At 34.3% G+C, this 21300-nt stretch overlaps 2 protein-coding genes and 2 long non-coding RNA genes across 4 annotated transcripts; 3 read left to right on the top strand and 1 right to left on the bottom strand.

Moving 5' to 3' along the window:
* Nucleotides 1-1131: 1131 nt before the first annotated feature.
* On the top strand, nt 1132-3182 carry LOC148783256 (uncharacterized). Its single transcript, XR_016049457.1, has 2 exons — nt 1132-1350; nt 2306-3182. It is a non-coding gene; the product is annotated as an uncharacterized LOC148783256 (long non-coding RNA).
* A 365-nt stretch (nt 3183-3547) lies between these two features.
* LOC148783255 (protein FAR1-RELATED SEQUENCE 5-like) lies at nt 3548-4258 on the top strand. Its single transcript, XM_088859849.1, has one exon. The coding sequence runs from the start codon at nt 3548-3550 to the stop codon at nt 4256-4258; it is 711 nt and encodes a 236-aa protein (XP_088715975.1).
* A 3033-nt stretch (nt 4259-7291) lies between these two features.
* LOC105420434 (uncharacterized) lies at nt 7292-8946 on the bottom strand. The gene is made up of 2 exons (XR_966587.3): nt 8811-8946; nt 7292-7852 (listed from the first exon to the last, which is right to left on the bottom strand). It is a non-coding gene; the product is annotated as an uncharacterized LOC105420434 (long non-coding RNA).
* A 4202-nt stretch (nt 8947-13148) lies between these two features.
* LOC18431686 (protein MOTHER of FT and TFL1) lies at nt 13149-20815 on the top strand. The gene is made up of 4 exons (XM_006841802.4): nt 13149-13508; nt 14308-14369; nt 15966-16006; nt 20283-20815. The coding sequence occupies exons 1-4, from the start codon at nt 13158-13160 to the stop codon at nt 20504-20506; spliced, it is 678 nt and encodes a 225-aa protein (XP_006841865.3). The 5' UTR covers nt 13149-13157; the 3' UTR covers nt 20507-20815.
* Nucleotides 20816-21300: the final 485 nt, after the last annotated feature.

The raw sequence follows: 21300 nt of genomic DNA, 5'->3' as shown, positions 1-21300 counted from the left end.
CGCACGTGTGCTTGTAGTGCAGATAAGAACCAACAAAGAGAGAAAGTTTAATCGACAAAGAAGGGCTCGAGCGTATACCTTGTTGTTTTGGGGAGGGGATGCGTCTGAGCGATTCACCCTCTTAGATTATTTCGAAAGCCCTCTGGCTGTCCTTGCAACGTTATTTGAGTTTGGTTCCCTCGCTTCCCTACGCAGCACTTGGATCCACACACTAAAAATGGCCATCAGGGTATACTTTTTGGGGTCTCTTCCTATTGGTAATATGGTAAATTTGGGGTCTAAACTATTAGGTTAGAGGGGTGATGGATGCGTGTTCAGGACAGTGTAGGTACGAATGGGTGAAGTGCGGGGGGGAAGTGTGTGAAAGGGGTGCGTAAGAGAGTGGAGATAGGAGTATGTGGTAGAGAAAAAGAGCATGTAATGTGAGTGCGCGTGTGAGTGTGAGTTCGTGAGTGAGAATGTTGACCCGTATGCGACCCCCACTCATAAAACCTTTTTTATTAAGATAAGAGCATTTAATTCTAAAGCCTCAATTAGATTATCTATTTGAGAGGATTTTTTTAATTTGTTGTTTTAGTAGCCACCTTAGAATTACAAGATGATTATTCTAAAAAAAAATTTAAATTTAAATTTAAGCTTTTTAGCTCTTAGATCTCACACCCTAAAAATTGGACGGTTTTTGTTCTATCTTGAGACTTTAGGTTTTTTTCAAATATGTAAAGAGAAATGACACTATGAGACCCTCCCACACTCATGTGAGTAGGACCTTAAAGGATCACTATTAAATTTTGACACAGATCTCTAGGAAAGTTATGACATGGGTGTGGGACTTGGGTGAATGGGTTTTCTACATATCTGTGTAAAATTTAATGGTAATCCCTTGGGGTCCCAAGGGTCCTACTCACATAAGTGTGGGAGGGTATCATAGTATTATTTGTAATTAGGGAATTTCTTTATTGATATATATATATATACGTGTGTATGTGTGTATGTGTGTGTGAGGGGAAAATGCTCTCGAAAGCTGCCCAACGATATGAATAGTATTTTAGTGGAGCGTCAACCGTCTATCGTCCCCACTAAATGAATGAATGAGATTAGGACTTAAGAAACTGGGGCTCTCACACTTCTTTTAAAACAGGGGCTCTCACGTCTCTCTCTCTCTCTTCCCCTGTCCCACCAAGCTCCTTGTCTTCCCTTCATTCTCTCTCTCTCGTCCCCAAAGCTCTCTCTCCGTCTCCCCCATTTTTGCTTCACCCCCCGTCCCACCAAACTCTCAACGTGGAAACCCAATGCAGAAACTGGAAGGACGAGGGATAAATCAAAATTAGCCCTAATCTCTAACCAAAATCGGTAAGAACTTTCTACTCCCTATAGAATGATCAAATGACTCTCTCTTTCTCAAAGCAATCAATCCATAGAGATACTCCATTTTTGTTTCAAAAATCAACCCAAGATATTCTAACCCAAGACCAAATTGGTGAAGAAATCTTTGCTCCACCTTTCTCACTCTCTCCCATTTTTCCTACCTCTTTCTCTCCCTCATCCCCAAACGGTGTAGCTAGAAAAAAAAAATTATTTAGAAAAGAAAAATCTTATTATTGCAGTAGGGCTAAAGCCCTATCTGTTTTTTTCGTTTTTTGTTTCTTTCATAGATACAGTAAACAAAATCCATGCTCCGAGGAAAAAATGGTGTCCAAAATTTATTCCTCAAAGGAAAACAATGCTCTGAAGAAATTTGTGCTATCTTAAGTAATCAATCAACAGCTGACAAACTTTCGTATTTGTAGGTGTGGAAAGATCGTTTTCTTTTTCCCCACTCTAGTATTCACCCAATTAAGAAAAGAAAATGATTCAAATTCATTATTATCCAAAACACCTTGATTATCGATTTTTCTATAAGAAAAAAAAAAAATTACTGTAACAATAGGGCATATTGCTCATCAGTTTTTTTTTTTGTTTCTTTTAATAAATACAATTGAAAGAATTATTAATATTGTAGATACAATCATCCTGCTTTGTTTTTGGTTTTTTTTTGGTTCAATGAAGAGGTTATGTTTTTCAAGTGCCGAATTTGAATTTTTGCTTTAGTTACATTGTGTATTTTTTTATCTAATAGTGCTAAAAAATTTGGAATTCAAGTTCCTTATTGTGATTAATTTTCATGCATTGGTTGTATCACTTTGTGATTAATTTTCATGCATTGGTTGTATCACTTTGTGATTAATTTTCTTTACAAGAATGGAATAAAATGTCTTATGGTTGAAAGTGAAAGTTTCCATGTTTCTTGTTGTTTTGTGGCTTACAGGAATGGAATGAAATGTCTTATGGATGCCTCGTTATCAATGTGTGACTCCACAAATTATAACAAAGTTGATAACCTCGATGTTGACCCTATGGTAGAAGAATCCTACCATAATATTCGCTCTGATGAGGAAATAGTGGCATTGAATGGGCATAAATCAATGTGTGCCCCCTTCCCTCAACTCCTCCAATTATAACAAGATGGATGACCTTGATGAGGACACGGTGGTCGCATTGAATGGGCATAAAGATCCTTTAACTATAGATGTGAAGTCGGCCCCTATAAGAAGTGCAATTATCGAACCTAGAGTGGGCAATATATTTAATGATGAAGATGAAGCTTATGCTTACTGCAACAAGTATGCAAAACTTATGGGGTTTGGTATAAAAAGAGGAAGTATTGAAAATAGAAAAAAGGTGAAAGAATTAGCCGAGTTTTTTAATGTTGTAGGCAAGGGTTTCGTAAATAGATGTACGACGGGAGTAAAAATGCTCGCCCACACACTAAGTGTGGATATGAGATGAAGATGGGCATTAGAAAGGATGATAACCAGAGATGGGTTGTCACCAAGTTTATAAAAGATCAAATCATACTCATGTTCTTATAAGTCCAACTAAAACAAGATTCATTCGCTCTCATCGGAATATACCAAATACATTAAGGAAGGTGATTGACACCATGGTGACTTCCATGGTTATATCCAGGATTATGATGGACTACATCAGCGAAGAGGTTGGTGGGGGCAAAAAATGTCCCTTTCATTGAGAATGACCTTGAGAATAACGTATGTAGGAAGATAAAAACATAAAAGAAAAATATGAGAATCTTGTTATGAGTTGGTTTGCTCTCGAAAAAGGAATTGAATCTTACATTTTTTTCACAGAGTACAACTTGATGAGTTGGGTAGGTTAATGGGTGTTTTATGGGTAGATCCAAGGTCTATATCATCGTACCAATTTTTTTTATGATGCGATAACATTTGATACCACGTACCAAACAAATACATACAGTATGCCATTTGGCCCAATCCTAGGTGTAAATCATCACAAGAGCACAACTTTTCTTGGTTTTGCACTCATCTTCAATGAGACCAGAGGGTCATTTATATGGTTATTTGAGAATTGGGTAGAAGCAATCGGAGGACGCCACTCGTGCACAATTATTACTGATCAAGATTTGGCCATAACCGCTACAGTTTAGCAAGTGTTCCCTCATGGTAATCATCATTACTGCAAGTGGCACATCATGGGAAAGATTAAATCAAAGCGAGGTCATGTTGCTCGTGCACACCCATCATTCTTTGATGTGTTCCCAAAGTGTGTTATTTATTATACAGTTGAGCAATTCGAGAACGAATGGATGGCCATGATTGAGAAGTACAATCTTCAAACAGAAACTTGGCTCCCATGGTTATATGCATGCCGTAGTCAATGGGCCGATGCATATACATCTGACAAGTTCACGGCAGGCATGACAACTACACAACGGAGTGAAAGTTTCAATCGAGATCTCAAGATGTATGTCAATTCAGGAACAAGTCTACCAGCTTTTTTGAATGCCATTGAAAAGTTACAAGCCAAAAAATTCATTAAAGAGAAAGAAAATGACTTCAAGAATATTACATCCACACTGGTGCTACAGACACCCTTTAAGGTCGAGAGATATGTATCAAGAATTTACACTGACAAAGTTTTTGCTAAGTTTCAAGAAGAGCTTGTGAAGTCAGCAGACTGTTGGATCAAATTAGTTGAGGACAATGGTGAAGTTGCCAAATATAATTTGGAAAATATTCAAGGCAAGTCAATTCAATGTACTATTACATTCATCGAATCCAATAAGAAAGCCACATGTACATGTCAATTGTATGAGCGTGTTGGACTCGCTTGTTCACATATGCTTAAGGTATTTTGTGTGAGGAATGTATTGGAGATCCCACCTCATTACATTATGAGGTGATGGACAATGGAAGCAATGAAATGTATTGAAGGTGATAAAAGTGGTGCCAATAATTTGGCTCCGTGTACTTTTCCTCGTTTCATTCAACAACATAAGGTTTAGGAGCTTTTTAGAAAGGTTGTAGAACCCGCACTTGAAAATGAGGTATTCTTTGAAAAATTGAAAGATTGCTTATCCAAGTTAACTAAGGAGTTCAATGCAACACAAAAGTCTTTGCCCGACATTGTGGCACCATCACCCTCCACTCAATGCAATGTTATTCAAAATACACCTTGTAGTAGCAATAATTTAGTTGATGCTCAGTCCCTTGTGAATGTACTCAATCCACCACGTGCTCAAGCAAAGGGCAGAGCAAGAGTCCTTAGGTTAAAACCTCAACAAGAGATGAAGCCACCAACGGAAGGAAGTGCAATGTTTGTAGTATAATTGGACATGGTAAGCGTAATTGTCCAGATAGGGCACGTAGAATGTAAGTGCTTTTTGTTTTCTACACAACATTTTCAAAACATGATTTGAGTTTTAAATGCATATGTCTATCCTTAGTTAACAAAAGTATCTCACCCTTGCTTGGACCTTATATAGCCTTGAGTTATCCTTCATTATATTTGTGCTGCAGTCCAGTTAACCATGAATATAAGTTCCCTTGTGCAACTAGAAATTGTTTAATATTCTCTCAAGAACTATATTACATGACTGATATATATTACTATATTTTTGCAGCAAGCTAGGCATATGATTGTCGATGATGACAGATGGGAGTGGTGCAATAGATCCATTTTGTTATTTTTGGAAAGAAATCGCATAAAAGGAATTTGAGAAATACATTGAAGTAAACAAATTATTTTGTTAGACGGATTTTTGTTTGATGGGGGTGTATGCATTGATGTGGTAAGATTCACATGTAGTTTTTTGTCAAAGCTAAATTGAAATGGCAGTTCTACTAATGTACAAGTCCTTCATTATATTGGTCCTGCAATCCAGTTAACCTTGAATATAAATTTCCTTGTGCAAGTAGAAATTGTTTAATATTCTCTCAAGAACTATATTACATGGCTGATATATGTTACTGTTTTATTGTAGCAAGCTAGGCATATGATTGCCGATGAAGACTGATGGGAGTGGTGCAATAGATCCATTTTGTTATTTTTGGAAAGAAATCGCATTAAAGGAATTTGAGAAATACATTGATGTAAACAAATCGTTTTGTTATACTGGTTTTTGTTCGATGGGGGTATATGCATTGATGTAGTAAGATTCACATTTAGTTTTTTGTCAAAGTTAAATTGAAATTGCAGTTCTACTAATGTACAAGTCCATTCTCTCTCTCTCTCTCGTACTCACTCACACACCTCCTACTATTATTGTGAGCACAAGGGCCCTTACAAGGTTCTAACAATTGTTGTGCCTTACAAGGTTCTAACCATTGCTGTTTATAGCTAGAGAAGATGCTAAAATGCCATGAGCACTTGATCCAATCCATAACTCAATTAAGAAGCAATCTTTTATTGAAAGAGAGAGTGAGAGTAGAGAAAATGATGATGTCATGTACTCATTGCAAATGCTTGGCAATATAACGAAGGCAGCAACATATGCCATACCCATACCAAAGCCAACCAAAGCCTCAAGCACATCAGGATCAGAGCAGTAACCAATGAGACTTTCATCAAATTTATTTATTTACAGTAATTTCTGTCATATATTCGAAAAAACAATTCTTGAAAAAAAAAAAAAAGAGAAAAATTTGTGATAATTCCATCAAGGAAAAATACCATCAGTTACATTATATATTACATTCAATAACTTATAACCATCCCTGTATGAGCACCAAGTAATATTTGCGCATTGAACCATTGCCTCAAATTCCTTGCTAGCTAAACTTACATATTACTGTGGCATGCGTAAAACCTAAGGCTTGGCAATATAATGAAGGAATCAACATTTACCATACCCATACCAAAGCCTCAAGCACATCAAGATCAGAACAATAGCCGATGAGACTTTTATCAATTTTCTTTATTTCCAGCAATTTCTGTCATATATTCGCAAAAACAATTCTTGAAAAAAAAAAAAAGGATTGTGATCATTCCATCAAGTAAAAATACGATCAGTTATATTACATATTACATTCAATACCTTATTACCTTCCATGTAGTAACACCAAGTAATATTTGGGCATTGAACCATTGCCTCAAATTCCTTGCTAGGTAAAATTACAAATGACCGTGGCATGCGTAAAGCCCAAGGCTTGGCAATATAACAAAGGCAGCAACATATGCCATACCCATACCAAAGCCAACCAAAGCCTCAAGCACATCAAAATCAGATCAGCATCCTATGAGAATTTCATCAATTTTCTTTATTTCCAGTAATTTTGTCATATATTCGCAAAAAAAATTCTTGAAAAAAAAAAAAAAAAAAAAAAAAAAAAATAGTGATCGATCCATCAAGGAAAAATACAATCAGTTACATTACATATTACATTCAATAACTTATAACCTTCCCTGTAGTAAGCACCAAGTAATATTTGGGCATTGAACCATTGCCTCAAATTCTTTGCTAGCTAAAGTTACAAATGACTGTGGCATGCTTAAAACCCAAGGCTTGGCAATATAACAAAGGCAACAACATATGCCATACCCATACCAAAGCCAACCAAAGCCTCAAGCACATCAAGATGAGAGCAGCAGCCTATGAGACTTTCATCAATTTTCTCTATTTCCAGCAATTTCTATCATATATTCGCAAAAAAAATTCTTGAAAAAAAAAAGAGAAAAGATTGTGATCATTCCATCAAGGAAAAATACAATCAGTTATATTACATATTACATTTAATAACTTATAACCTTCCCTATAGTAAGTACAAAGTAATATTTGGGCATTGAAACATTGCCTCAAATTCCTTGCTAGATAAAGTTACAAATGACTCTGGCATGCGTAAAACCCAAGGCTTGGCAATATAACAAAGGTAGCAACATATGCCATACCCAACCAAACCCTCAAGCACATCAGGATCAGAGCAGCAGCGCATGAGACTTTCATCAATTTTCTTTATTTCCTATAATTTCTGTCATATATTCGTAAAAACAATTCTTGAAAAAAAAAAAAAAGACTGTGATCATTTTATCAAGGAAAAATACAATCAGCTACATTACATATTACATTCAATAACTTATAACTTTCCCTGTAGTAAGCACCAGTAATATTTGGGCATTGAACTATTGCCTCAAATTCCTTGCTAGCTAAAGTTCCAAATGACTGTGACATGCGTAAAACCCAAGGCTTGGTAATATAACAAAGGCAACAACATATGGCATATCGATACCGAAGCCTCAAGCACATCAAGATCAGAGCAGCAGCCTATAAGACTTTCATCAAATTTCTTTATTTCCAGCAATTTATATCATATATTTGCAAAAACAATTCTTGAAAAGGCAACAACATATGCCAGACCCATACCAAAACCTCAAGCCCATATTCATTGTTGATCCAACCCCCCAGCCTCAAGCCCATATTCATTGTCGATCCAACCCCCAAGCCTCAAGCTAATCCAACAAGAAACATGGAAACTTTGATAACTTTCATTTCATTCCATTCCTGTAAGCCATAAACAACAAGAAACATAGAAACTTTCACTTTCAATCATAAGACATTTTATTCCATTCCTGTAAGAAAAATAATCACAAAGTGATACAACCAATGCATGAAAATTAATCACAATAAGGAACTTTATTTCCAAATTTTTGAGCACTATTAGATAAAAAAAAAATACACAATGTAATTAAAGCAAAAATTCAAATCCTACACGGCACTTGAAAAGCATAACCTCTTCATAAAACCCAAAAACAAAAAAAAAAAAAAAAAAAAAACAAAACAAAACAAAACAAAGCAGGATGATAGTATCTATAATATTAATAATTCTTTCAATTGTATCTATTAAGAAAAAGGAAAAATTGATGACCATTTTGCTCTATTGTTGCAGTAAGATTGTTTCTCTTTTTTCTTATAGAAAAATTGATAATCTAGGGGTTTTGGATAATAATGAATTTGAATCATTTTCTTTTTTTAATTGGGGGAATACTAGAGTGGGAAAAAAACAAAACAACAATCTTTCAATTCCTACAAATACGAAAGTTTGTCAGTTGTTGATTGATTGTTTAAGATAACACAATTTCTTCAGATCATTGTTTTCCTTTGAGGCATAAATTTTGGAGACCATTTTTTTTCCCTCGATGCATGGATTTTGTTTACTGTATCTATAAAAAAAACAAAAAAGAAAAAAAACAGAGGGGGCTTTTGCCCTACTACAACAGTAAGATTTATCTTTTCTAAAGAACTTTTTTTTTCTAGCTATGCCATTTGGGGATGAAGGAGAGAAAGAGGGAGGAAAAATGGCAGAGTGAGAAAGGTGAAGCAAAATTTCTTCACCAATTTGGCCTTGGGTTGGAATATCTTGGGTTGATTTTTGAAATAGAAATGGAGTATCTCTATGGATTGATTGCTTTGAGAGAGAGAGATCCACTTGATCATTCTATAGGGAGTAGAGAGTTCTTACCGATTTTGGTTAGAGATTAGGGTTGATTCTCTTCTATCCCTCGCCTTTCCACTTTCTACATTAGGTTTCCACGCTGAGAGCTTGGTGGTACAGGGGGGAGCAAAAATGGGGGAGACAGAGAGAGAACTTTGGGGACGAGAGAGAGAAAGAGAGGGACAGAAGACATGGAGCTTGGTGGGATGGGGGAAGAAAGAGAGAGACGTGAGAGCCCATGTTTTAAAAGAGATATGAGAGCCATGTTTCTTGAGTCCCAATCACATTCATTCATTTAGTGGGGACGATGGACGGTTGGTGCTCCATCGAAATACTATTCTTATCGCTAGGCAGCGATTGAAGAACTTTTTTTTATATATATATTATAGGACAAGTTTATATAAGGTTGCAACCTTAAAATGTAGAATTGTGGATGCACCTAAAAAATCCATCGAAAAAGATCATTTTAATATTGAAAAATGCTTTAATTGATCATCTGGACATTGAGATGTATGATTATGAAAAAAACAAAGATTTTGAGTCCCATAAAAGGTGCATCTTACAACACATTTTTTAGACCATCCATTTTAAAGATTTTCATATGTTTATAGATCTACTTGGTTTTCATCTTTTTTGAAATTACAAATTTTATAATTAGATATAAAAATATATTTTAAAATAATCTTAAAAATATTTTAATGAAGATTACATGTTATGATAAAATTTGAAGGTACGCCGTAAATAGATTGTTTAAGTTTGCAACCTTATGGAAACCACACCCATATTATAAGGAGGTTGCATCCGAAAATTTTGAGGTACAAAACTAACTCTATGTAAGATTTTAGCCGGAGGAGTAAATATACACATGCCCCTCAAAGGAGTAAAATATATTTAGGCTCAAGATAATGTTTAGTTTACTCATTAGTTGCTCAAGATAATGTTTGTTTTACTCATAGGAACTCGACCACCTTTCACCGATGGGACGGAGGCATGGTCATGGGTTGTTATGGATTACAAGTGTCATGTAGTGAACATCATACACATATGCTAAAGTATGATGTGACATTTCGTTTTTTTTTTACCATAAATGTGACATCTCGATTACCCAATTAGCAGCCAAATTCGACGATCTGACCCTTGATTCGCTAAACAAAAGCTCACCGGATGTAACAGAAAGAAGAAGGTTTGCGAACCATATTAGACTTCCAAAGGCCACGTGAGGATGACCATCTACCTTCTTGCTTTCTCCTCTTGTGTAATTTTGGGTGTGGTTTTTTAGAAACCAAAATTTATTATAATATGTAATTTTGTTATAATTTTTTTTAAGATTAACTTAAAATCTATTTTTATATCTAATTAAAAAATTTTAAATTTTTAAAATAGTTAAAATCAAATAGATATATAGACATATGAAAATCTTGAAAATTGCCAGTCTAAATAATGTGTTATAAGATGCATTATTTTTAGACTCAAAATTTTTTTTTTCGTATTCACGTATCTCGATGTCAAAATAATCAATTAGAGGGTTTTTCAACATTTAAACAACTTTTTCTATAGATTTTTGAGGTGCATCTGTAATTTTACATTTTAAAGTGGCAACCTTACACCATTGTCAAAAGAATAAAAAAAAAAAAAAGGTCGCAACCTTCCATAAACTTTTTTCTTTAATTTTCTTTATTTAGCTTTGTGAAAGTGAAACTTCAATGGTGGGCTCAAGCTTCTTTATTTTCCTTTAGAGTGACATTTATAATCCACTACCCTCACGCAGTTGGTTTTGTTCTTCATTTCTCGTCATCAAAAAAAAAACTTCATTTCTCGGCTCTTAGCGCTTGATAGCCAAAGACACCCATATTAGAATTATAATACTTAAATAATGATGCGTCTTTGGCCATCAAAAGCTTTGAACCGACAAATGAAGTTTCTTTTTTATGAAGAGAAATTAAGGTTTTTAAATAAATCCAAAAAGAACAAGACCAACTGCGTGATGGTAGTGGATTAATATAGGTTATGTTAGGGTACTCACATTATGAAGTAATTTATCATTGTACTCAACAATTTTAGATACTTATATACTTTATTTTGTACATGGAGAATTTTTTCACAAGGATATTTTTTATCATTAAAAAGGGTGTGACATCATCCACATGGAGTATGACGTCGCCCTCATAGAATATTAAATGCTACTAGTATGTCCATGTCGGTGACATCACACCCTATATGGATGATGTCATAGTGTGAGCATCCTAACATGACCCAATATATATAGTTAGGATACAGTTTCTATGTGGCTAGATTGCATATTGTAGAAATACGGGCTTGGTAATAAATATAATTTGATCCTATTTTTTAGAAAATATATAATCCTTAACATGGAGATCATGAATATGAATAAAAGAAAAATTTACAAACTACAAATAATAATTATATTAATAAAACATTTGGACTTCTAGTTACACTTGTTTTTAGATGGACCACCTATCTGCATCTATCTTTAAGATGGATGTTTTATACCTCTGGACCGCATATTGTAGAAATGCAGTCCCCCCTGCATGAAACAATTTTCCGCATAGTTATATTTATTAAAGAAAAACTCTGTCTAATGCCTATAGGCAAAAATGAATAGTGATTTTGCCTATCATCATCACCATCAAAACTTCATCGTATGGTCACAGTTGTTTAATAGTGTTTTATTTTTCAATTTTTTTTACAAATTCAAATTACTTAAAATTTGGAGCGTGTGTACTTCGTAGTGAGGTGGACCTAATAAAAATATAAAAAGAATAATTGGCAAAATATAAATTGATCAAAATACCTCCGAAAATTTACAGGGGTATTTTGGTTAATTTATATTTTACGAATTATTTTTTTCATATTTTTATTAGATGCGCCTCACTAAGATGTATAAACGCTCCAAATTTCAGTTCATTCTGATTAGTAAAAAAAAATGAAAAATGAAACACCAATAGACAACTGTGACTGCGCGACGAAGTTTTGATGGTGATGAGGGTAAGCAAAATCATTGTTTATTTTCACCTATAGACATTTTGTAGTATCTTCATTTATTAAATATTATTTAAATAGCAACATTATTCGATCATCTAGACTTCTAGATGTAGGCACATGAAAAAAAGTAGATTTTAAGTTTTGGAAATACTTTTATCTTGTAATGTATGATCTAGATCGTTTATTTTAAAGATTTTTAAGTGTTCATAGATGTGCTCAATCTATATTATTTTTTAATCTTTAAAATTTATAATTCATGATGAAAATAAATATTAATGCCGTCATATAAAGATTTTTTATTCTAAAACAATATATTTTGGCTCTATTTGAAAGTACACCTTATTGTTTACGGCTTCATGCTTGTACAAATCAAACCCTATCCCAAAAAGACAAACATACAATGTGACCATTTATCTTTGGTACAAAATGGTCACAATTAATCTTTTCCATTTAATATGAAATTGGGTCGCTGCATTTACTCAAGGTTAAAAAAAAAAAAAATTGAACTTTATAATAAATCCAAACTATCAAATCTCACATCGGATAGTTATAAGTAATTGTGATCCCTTTTTATAAAATTGTATATAATCCCTCCACAAAAAGCCAAAGACCGAAGAGAAAACGACAAAATATACGATCCCTATATGCAAATGACCAAAATAAGCAAATATGACTAACCAACATACTTTTCCTTGTATACTGTCATTAATCCCTAAAACATAGTTTTAATTTTATTATGGGTCATTAATTCTTAAAGCATAGTTTTAATTTTATTATAGGATTGTATCTAATGAGGCCATGTTTGATACAAGGTGTTCACAATTACTTACAATCATTCGATGTTAAATTTGATAGCTTAGATGTGTCAAGAAGTTCAATTTTTTTTTTTTTGAAGTTTGAGTATGGTCAATGGAATAATTACAATCACTCAATTTCATATTTAATGGTCAAAATTAATTTGATGACTTTACTTGTACCAAAGGTTAATGGTCCCATCCTTTATTTTCATAAAAGTTGTAATTTCCTCGCATATACCCAGGTGTAGATTCTATTCCCTGCCAAGTTTTAGGTTCCACTCTCTCTGTGGATCACTGGATTACTCTGTGCATCACTTGATTGAATGTCGGTGACTATTGATTTCCTATGGTCATGTTTAACTTGTAATCAGATGATTACTTTGTCATTTGAGAAAGGTTGAGGATATATTATATTATCCCCGCGAAACAAATCTCACTCCATTTTTGTTGGTGACGAGGAGAAAGACCGGCGGTCCGATCCTCTCCGCATACGTGTCAAAGAAGCGTAGTCCAAGACTGAAGCAACGTGTCGATACTGAGCTAATCATCTCTGTGGTCCGCCACGTGTGGTTCAATGGCCGCCCTCTTCCCCCTTCCTCTTAAACACGAAAAGAGCCACCCTGCCATCACCCTTCCTCTTTCTTGCTTCTCTGGGGAGACGATACTTCCTAATTTGACCCTCGCTCCACGTTTTATCTCGAAAGAGACCTTTCTTAGCCCATCAATGGCTCGGTCCGTTGAGCCCTTGGCAGTGGGTAAGGTCATAGGTGATGTGATAGACATGTTTGTGCCAACTGTTGATGTCTCTGTTTCATATGTCTCAAAGCAAGTCGCTAATGGGTGTGAGCTCAAGCCTTCAGGCACAGCCGAGAGGCCCAGGTTCCAGCTATCGGCCCGCTCCTTAGATGACAATCTCTATACACTGGTATTCTTTGTGTTTTTTCAGCTGTTTTTTTGCTCTCCTTTTCTTTTTGTACTGGGGATGTAGTCCATTACTGATTCTTGTTCTTGATGAAATTTTGGAACTTCGTCTTGTAATAATATGTGTTATGTTTTGTTGATTCCTTTTGTTTCTTCAATTCGGTAGTAATTTATTTGTTCTATTTAATGACTTTTTCCTTTTGTTTCTGGTGTGCTTCTGCGTTTTTTTGACTCTCTCTCTCTCTCTCTCTCTCTCTCTCTCTCAAATATTCATTGAGAAACACCTGCCGAGAATACTTAGAAATGTGTCGTTTGAATCATGGGCATCCATGTCATCCTAGGTGAAGAAGGGCCGGGCCTTTTAGGAAGAATCAGAGCCCGCCGGAGACTTTTGTCCATTTGAAATGTAACTGGGGTTACTACGGCTATTTTTGGAAATATGGGGGTTATTTTCGCTGTTCCGTCTTCCTATTTACTAGTATTGTGTTCAGGGTTTAACATGCTCCAGAGGTGTATTGTGCAGGGGATACACACCATTGGGACATCATGGTCTCATGATGAATAATGGGGATTCACCAACCATACATCATCAATTATGTTATACTTTTCATTAAATTACTATACATCCATTTCTTAGTGTTAATTGTTCTTTATGCGATATTTTGAACAATTTTGGACGTTCAACGAACTTGCAAAGATATGCTACAATAGATAGCTTTATATGTGTCGATGTTGCATTTGGGAAAAACCTTGTTATTTAATTGTTGTTGTTTTTTTGTTTTTTTTCGTGGTTTTTATGTTAGGTGATGACAGACCCGGATGCGCCAAGTCCAAGTGAGCCCACTATGAGAGAGTGGCTCCACTGGTAATAAATAGAAATATTCTCTATTAGTTTATTGAAATTTTTTCACTATTATATTATGTACCATGTTCCTCTCTATTATTCTCTTCTACCTTTTCCTTTTTAATAGAAAGTTGTATTTCATATTCCAAAAAACAAATAAAAAATTATGTACCATGTTTTTGGTATAATGCGTTGTATCTTAACTTTATGATACCAGTGATAGTCACCAGCCAAGTGGGTAAGTGGGCAACAGTGAATAAAACCAAGACCCATACCAAGTCCGAATTAGTCACAACTGGTTTCGGGCTGAGTCGGGCCAAGCCAAAAAATTTTAAAATTAAAAAAAAAAACAAAAAATAGGAAAAGTATGTTTAAAGTAAAATTAAAGGAAACACATCTAAATGAGGTTATAAAGAATGAGTTTAGAAAGGAGTGGAAAAATGGTTTTTGAAAAAAAAAAACAAAAACAATTTGTGAATGGGGCTATTTTAGAAATAATCCAAAAAAAAGGGGAAATATGAAAATAAGTATTCATGCCGACAACACTTCTCAATCTTGTTTTCCAATTTTGTCAAAATGATAGATAATATATATATATATATATATATATATATATATATATATATATATATATATATATATATATATATATATGGGTGCGGTTTGTATAGAGCCTAGGCTCTCAACAATCAAATTAGAGCCTACTTTCAAATAGAGTTGAAAAATGTGGTTTCACTATTGGAAATTTTTGTAATAGCCTTGAAATATATTTTCAGATTTATTTATAAAGCTTAAAGCTTCAAAAATAGTGTAGATTGATATCTCTATAAGCACATGAAAATCTTGAAAATTGGCGGTCCAAAAATGGCTTACAAAATATATTATTTGCAAAACTTGAAATCTTTTTTCTTCTCATGTCCATGCATCTTGATGTCGAGATGATCAAGTTGAAGATATTTGGGCATCAAAACAACCAGACATTTTTTAGGTAGGCTCAATTTTGATTGATTAGAGCCTCAATATATATATATATATATATATATATATATTATTTTAATTTTTTTTTTATTGTTTTATTTTTTATATATATGTTTTAACATGCCCAAGTTGGGCCATCAACTTGGGGATACTCGTCATAGTCTAGTGGATTGGATTTTAAAAAATAAGAAAAAAATGAAAAATAGTTTAAGAATACAGAACACATTAGTTTGCCTGACCTAGTCCAACGGGTTAAAAAGGGCCAATTAGCGGTTTCAATGTCAAGTTTCCAATCAGTAGTGGTTTTGGCTTCTTTTTTAACCTGAATTTATTTTTATTTTTTTTATAAGATCAGACCCTCCAAGTCTTGCTGGGCGAATTAAGGGTTTAGAGGTTTGACCAGCTGCACGGTTTAAATGGTTTGAGTAGCTGATTTGGTCCGGACCTCATAAGCTTGATTAGTTAACCGACTATAAAATTGGAAGGTCAATAACAGTCCCTGAAAGCTGAAGGTTGTTTAATATTCTATGTACCATGCAAATACAAACAAGATATATTATTACATAAACAAGTATCATGCAAAATAGGTGTGTCGTTGTGTGATAGGTTCTTCATTTACTGGGGTATATGTGACTGCAGGATCGTGGTAGATATACCTGGAGGTTCGGATGCCATGAGAGGTTTGTTTATACCACAATTTTGTTGCTTTTTGTGAAAATGTTTTCTCTGAAAGGTAAAGCGGCACTGCTTACCCATCATGTCTATCCGAGTACCTTTTCTCGGGTTCAGATCGAAGTCGAGAAATTAAAAAAAAAATAATCTTTTTTACAATAAATAGTATATATATATATATATATATATATATATATATATATATATATAGAGGGAAAGGTTTCTATGTTTCCCTTGAGGCATAGAAGTTCTATCCTCCTACCATCTAGCCCTTCAATTTTCAATTTTGATCAAGGGAGCCACTCACCGTTTGATTTTAGATCCGACGTCTCAAAGTAGTTTATTATTATTAATTTTTTATACAAATTATATGAATATGGAATTTGGGACGTGCTATCTTCTCATTTGGGCGTACCTATAAAAAATATTAAAAATAATTTTTCGATAAAATATAATGACCAAAATATCTTTTGAAAATGTCAGGGGTATTTTGGTCACTTTATTTTATTGAAAATAGTTGTTTATATTTTTAGTTAGTGGGAGTTTAATAGAAGAATGTACGTCCAAATTTGACGTCAAAATAGTTTATAGAAAAAAATTAAAAATAAAATAATGTAGAGACGTGACATTGTGATTGGAGCAATCTTAGCCCTCCATTCAGAATAGACGATTGGATAAAGACGATAGAATTTCTATGCTATAGGGGAAGCATAGCTTGCTCATATATATATATATATATATATATATATATATATATATATATATATATATATATATAGTGGGTCAAGAGTCATCTAGAACCTGCAGAACCTTGCGAGTTAAAAACATGGACTTGGACCCAAACCCAGACCTAGACTTGGCGGGCACAAAACATGGACCCAAACATGACTTGGAAGGTCAATCCTATCCAATTGCCACCGCTGCTTAACAAACACTCTTGCTATGGCTTAAGTTTCTTTTTATTTTTATTTTTTATTTATAAATTTGATTTACATGAAAATGGGAATATACATGAATATTTACAAATGCACTCAATAAAATAAAAATAAAGATAAACATAATTAAAATAAAATCATCATCATCTTTATCACTGTATTTTTCTAATTATTTGGGATCTTTGCCAAAATAAAATAAAATATCAAAATGAAACAACTCAAACATTTGGGTATCTTAGTCAATGTTAATTTGAATTTTCTTTTGTTTTTTATTTGGTGTGTCCGAATCGGGACCCTCTAATTTTCTTGTCAAACTAGTTGCCAAAAAAAAGTAAAATTAACAAACAAAATGAATTTATGGCCCTCAAATAGGTCTATATAGAATCCGAAACCATAAGTGTCTTCGCTCTTCAATCCCTTGCTTAGTTGCCCGGTAGCAAGTAATTTACAAATATTTCAAAATCGCAATATTTTGAATTTTGAGAAATGAAATTCCCTAAGATTCTATTTGGATATTCTTGTAAAAGATTAATACATACATTTTGCCGTTTAGTTCTTAAATGTCTACAAGTTAAAAGTCATGAAGTCATGAGATGTTCAAATAGTTCTTGGAAAATGCTGTCTTTTTTGTTTCTTCAGGAAATTTTGTATCTTGTTTCTTTTCGCCAGATTTTCTTGACCAAAAAGTCGAATACAAATGGACAACAAACGCCTAATGGCATAATGTGAGCAAGATTGGTCATGATTCTTATTATAATAAAAGGACACGGTTTTCATGCGTCTAGTCCGCATATTGTAGAAACGTGGGTTAGGCAATAAATATAATTTGATCTTAGTTTTTAGAGAATATATAATTTTTAACATGGAGAAGACCAAAAAAAAATTGAAAACTGAAAATAATAATTATATCAATAAAACATTTGGATTGTTAGTTACAATGGTTTTTAAATGGACCACCTAGATGGATGTTTTTACCTTTGGACCACATATTGTAGAAATGCGGTCCAGCCCACTTGAAACAATTTTCCTTACAAAATGATAAGGTTTTCATATCAAAATTTGAAACTTCAATTGTATTTACTGAAGCTCAATTACATGTTTTTCCACTCACATTTTTAGGGTGGGACTAGGCGTCCCTTTTCGAGACTAGTTGTGATCTTGTCATTTTCAAAGACCTTTGAAGGAGCGATTGTCAGAGTTTCTTGTTTTTCCAAAGATGGGATGGTTGAGAAAACTTGGAATGAATGGTGATAGAAGCTCCTAGTGATTAGTCTAAGTTAGGTATTTTGAAAACATATGTCTTGGCACCCGTGTTTTGAGAAATAGAGGAGGTGCCTAAATCTCTCACCCACTTGGTCAATCCGATTGTTGAGCCTTATCAACAAATTTTGTAGGAAATTAAAAATTGATAAAATAGAAATAAATATTGGTAGGTGTGGAGTGATTTTGGCGGTTGAAGAACTAGAGCGCCTACCCAATGATCCCGACCTGGTGTGTGTGTTTGGGAGGGAGGGAGAGAAAGGAGTCATGTGGTAGAATGGTGATAAAAGGAGATGGTGGACACTGTGTATGTGGGCCTCATGAGGGGGGTAGGTAGATGTGAAAGTGAACAAAGTGGTGTGAAAATGGGGCTCACCTTCTTTGATCACCCTTTTCAACTCCTTTCACTCATGCCTGCACCTGTTTCCTTCATCATTTCTTGGTTAGGTTCGTTTCCTTCATTTCAAGATTTAACCTTTTGAAATCTTTTAAACCGATATAAAGCTAAAGCAACTTTGTGGTAGATCATATTATATTCTATTCCAATAAACTGATCATGGCTTATCTTTTTTTAAAATTACCACGTTTTTACCTTTTTTTTTAAAGAGATAAGGAAGAGTGTACCGAAAAGACTATTTATCTTTAATATAAGGAGGTCATAATTACTCTTTGTCTGTAGGTAGGTATCTGGTGTTGTATGTGGCATTGACTAGATTTAAAGTTAAAAAAAGAAGAGAAGAATTTTTTGAATTTCGTAACGTCCCCCAAGCCATCCAATTTAACAACTGATGGCTAAGAGTAATGCGACTTTGTAACAATGTTAAATGTTCTCCTAGTATACGATCCAACAGATTATAAAAGTGAAACGAAGTTTATGTAAGGCTTAAACATTGTACCCTGTAAGTGAGGTGTATCACAAAAACCTCATCTGAAAAGCTTGGTCGGTGCTCGAGAACTGTTTAATTGATCATTTTAACTGGGACATAACTGTGACATGTATGATATAAAAACAGATTTCAATTTCGAAAACAATACCTCTTGTAATACAAGGGACCATTCATTTTCAAGTCTTTGGATATATGCTTGTTTTGCATGATTTTTGGATTTTTAAATTTCTAAATTAGTAGTACGAAAAGATTTTTTTTTGTGGGGGTTTTCAATACTGAATTTTTAATCTTTACACATTGTAGGAATTTATAGAACTCGCCCATAGATTTAACGGCTCATATCAATGTTTTAGAACTAGTGGGGGCATTCTGGTTCTCAAGGTCCCCGTTGAATTGTATCTCTTGTGGACACATTTTTTAGTTAAATTGAACTTGAGATGTAATGCAGCTAAATGTCAGCTGCTAACCACTCAAGCCCTAGCCCGACTCATGAGGGAAATTCAGTTCTTAGGGCCTATGAAGTCACGTTCTTGGTTTTTAAGCTTTTAAGTTTCTGGGTTTTAGTTGCAGGGTTTTCCTGTACCACAACTTTAATCTTCCAGCAGAGTTTAGATATGCGTCTTTGGTTTGATTGTTTAAGGTTAACACAAGTCGATAATCCTCCCTTGACAAATTGCTGATTACAGTGTTTAGAACCATTGGGAGCATTCCTGTTCTTGGTGGCCCTGGAGGACCTTTGTGTCCTTGGTTTTTTTAGCTATTTTATTTTAATTTGTTTATCTCTTGTTGAGGTTTTTTGAAGCCGAAATTTTAATCTTCCTTCAAAGTTTGGATAGCCATCTTTTCTTTGATTGTTTAAAGTTAAATCTAAGTCCAAAAATCTCAAGCCAGACTAACAGCCGGCTACTGTGTTTTAGAAATGGTGGGGGGCAATCCCATTCTTGGTGGTGGTCTTTGGTTTTTAAGTGGTTTTATTTTCATTGCATCTCTTGTGCCCGCCACAAGTTGACAGCTGGGGTGGTCCGAATCATTGGATAAACTGCTTCTAAAACCCGGTTCGGAGTTTTAAATACTGCCAAAATCTTTCTGAGAGGAAATTGAAAATGAATTGAAAAACAAAAAAATTGGTCAGTAGTTATCCTCCTTGCTAAGATCCCTGTGGATTGAGAGTTGAGACATAAAAAGGAATTGACGCCTTACAGGTCGAGAGATAGTGTCGTACATGGGGCCGAAGCCACCTACCGGAATTCATCGCTATGTTTTCTCTCTTTTCAAGCAACAAGGCCCACTGGGCTCGGTCGCTCGTGCACCAGAGGCTCGCAACAACTTCAGCACCCGTGCCTTTGCTGCACGCCTAGGGCTAGGTCTACCCGTTGCGGCGGTCTACTTCAACGCCCAAAAGGAGCCGGCATCTAGGAAGCGTTGATCTGCTTTGCTCTGTTATTCCTTACTGTACCTTTGTCCTGTTAAATTGCTTTGATAGAAAATCCTTGTTTCTTTTTGTCTTTTGCCTTTTCTTTTGTGGAATGTGAGTTGTTAGTTGTGGAAATTGAGTTATTAGTGGTATGCAGAATACGAGTCGTTTCAGAAGATGGTGTTACAAAGAAGTTTACATCGTGAGCAATTTGCTCTCTATTGTGATCTTGTGATTTTGTTTCGGACCTGGTTTCCATGCTGCCAAGCCCGCATATGTAGAAATCCGTGTCTATTAATAAATCTGTTTTTGAGATGGAAATTTATTTTGGACTTAATTTTTAAAGATACGTAATCTTTAATATGGAGATCATAAAGAGATCATGAATACGGAAAAAAAAAAGAATGTAAATTTTAAAAATTAAAAATAATAATTTTAGTAAGAAAATATTTGGACAGTTAGTTTTTATTACTTTTAGATGGAACACTTATTTGCATCTATCTTTAAGATGGTCGCGGTTTAGTTTGCGTGGAATAATTTTTTTTTTTATTTCATATATGTTTTTTTAAAAAAACTGTCGATGAACAAATGTTTGGAACAAATTGAAGAAATTTTAGAAAGGAAATCTTTGAGAAAATAATTGTCCCACGCAACCTTGAATGTTGTTTGGAACAATCGAAAAAATTTAAGAGTTGAAGAAATTTTAGAGAGGAAATCTTTGACAAAATAATTGTCCCACACAACCTTGTCGATGTTTCTTCGTTATGCATATCATTATGCATATAATATAATGTAATAGTGTAACA

Source organism: Amborella trichopoda, chromosome 2 (genome assembly GCF_054954075.1).
Source record: "Amborella trichopoda isolate Santa Cruz 75 chromosome 2, AtrichopodaSantaCruz75HAP2 v2.0, whole genome shotgun sequence".
NCBI classification, from domain to species: domain Eukaryota; kingdom Viridiplantae; phylum Streptophyta; class Magnoliopsida; order Amborellales; family Amborellaceae; genus Amborella; species Amborella trichopoda.
The sequence above is the reverse complement of the archived record's forward strand: the minus strand, read 5'-3'. Positions and strand labels throughout refer to the sequence as shown.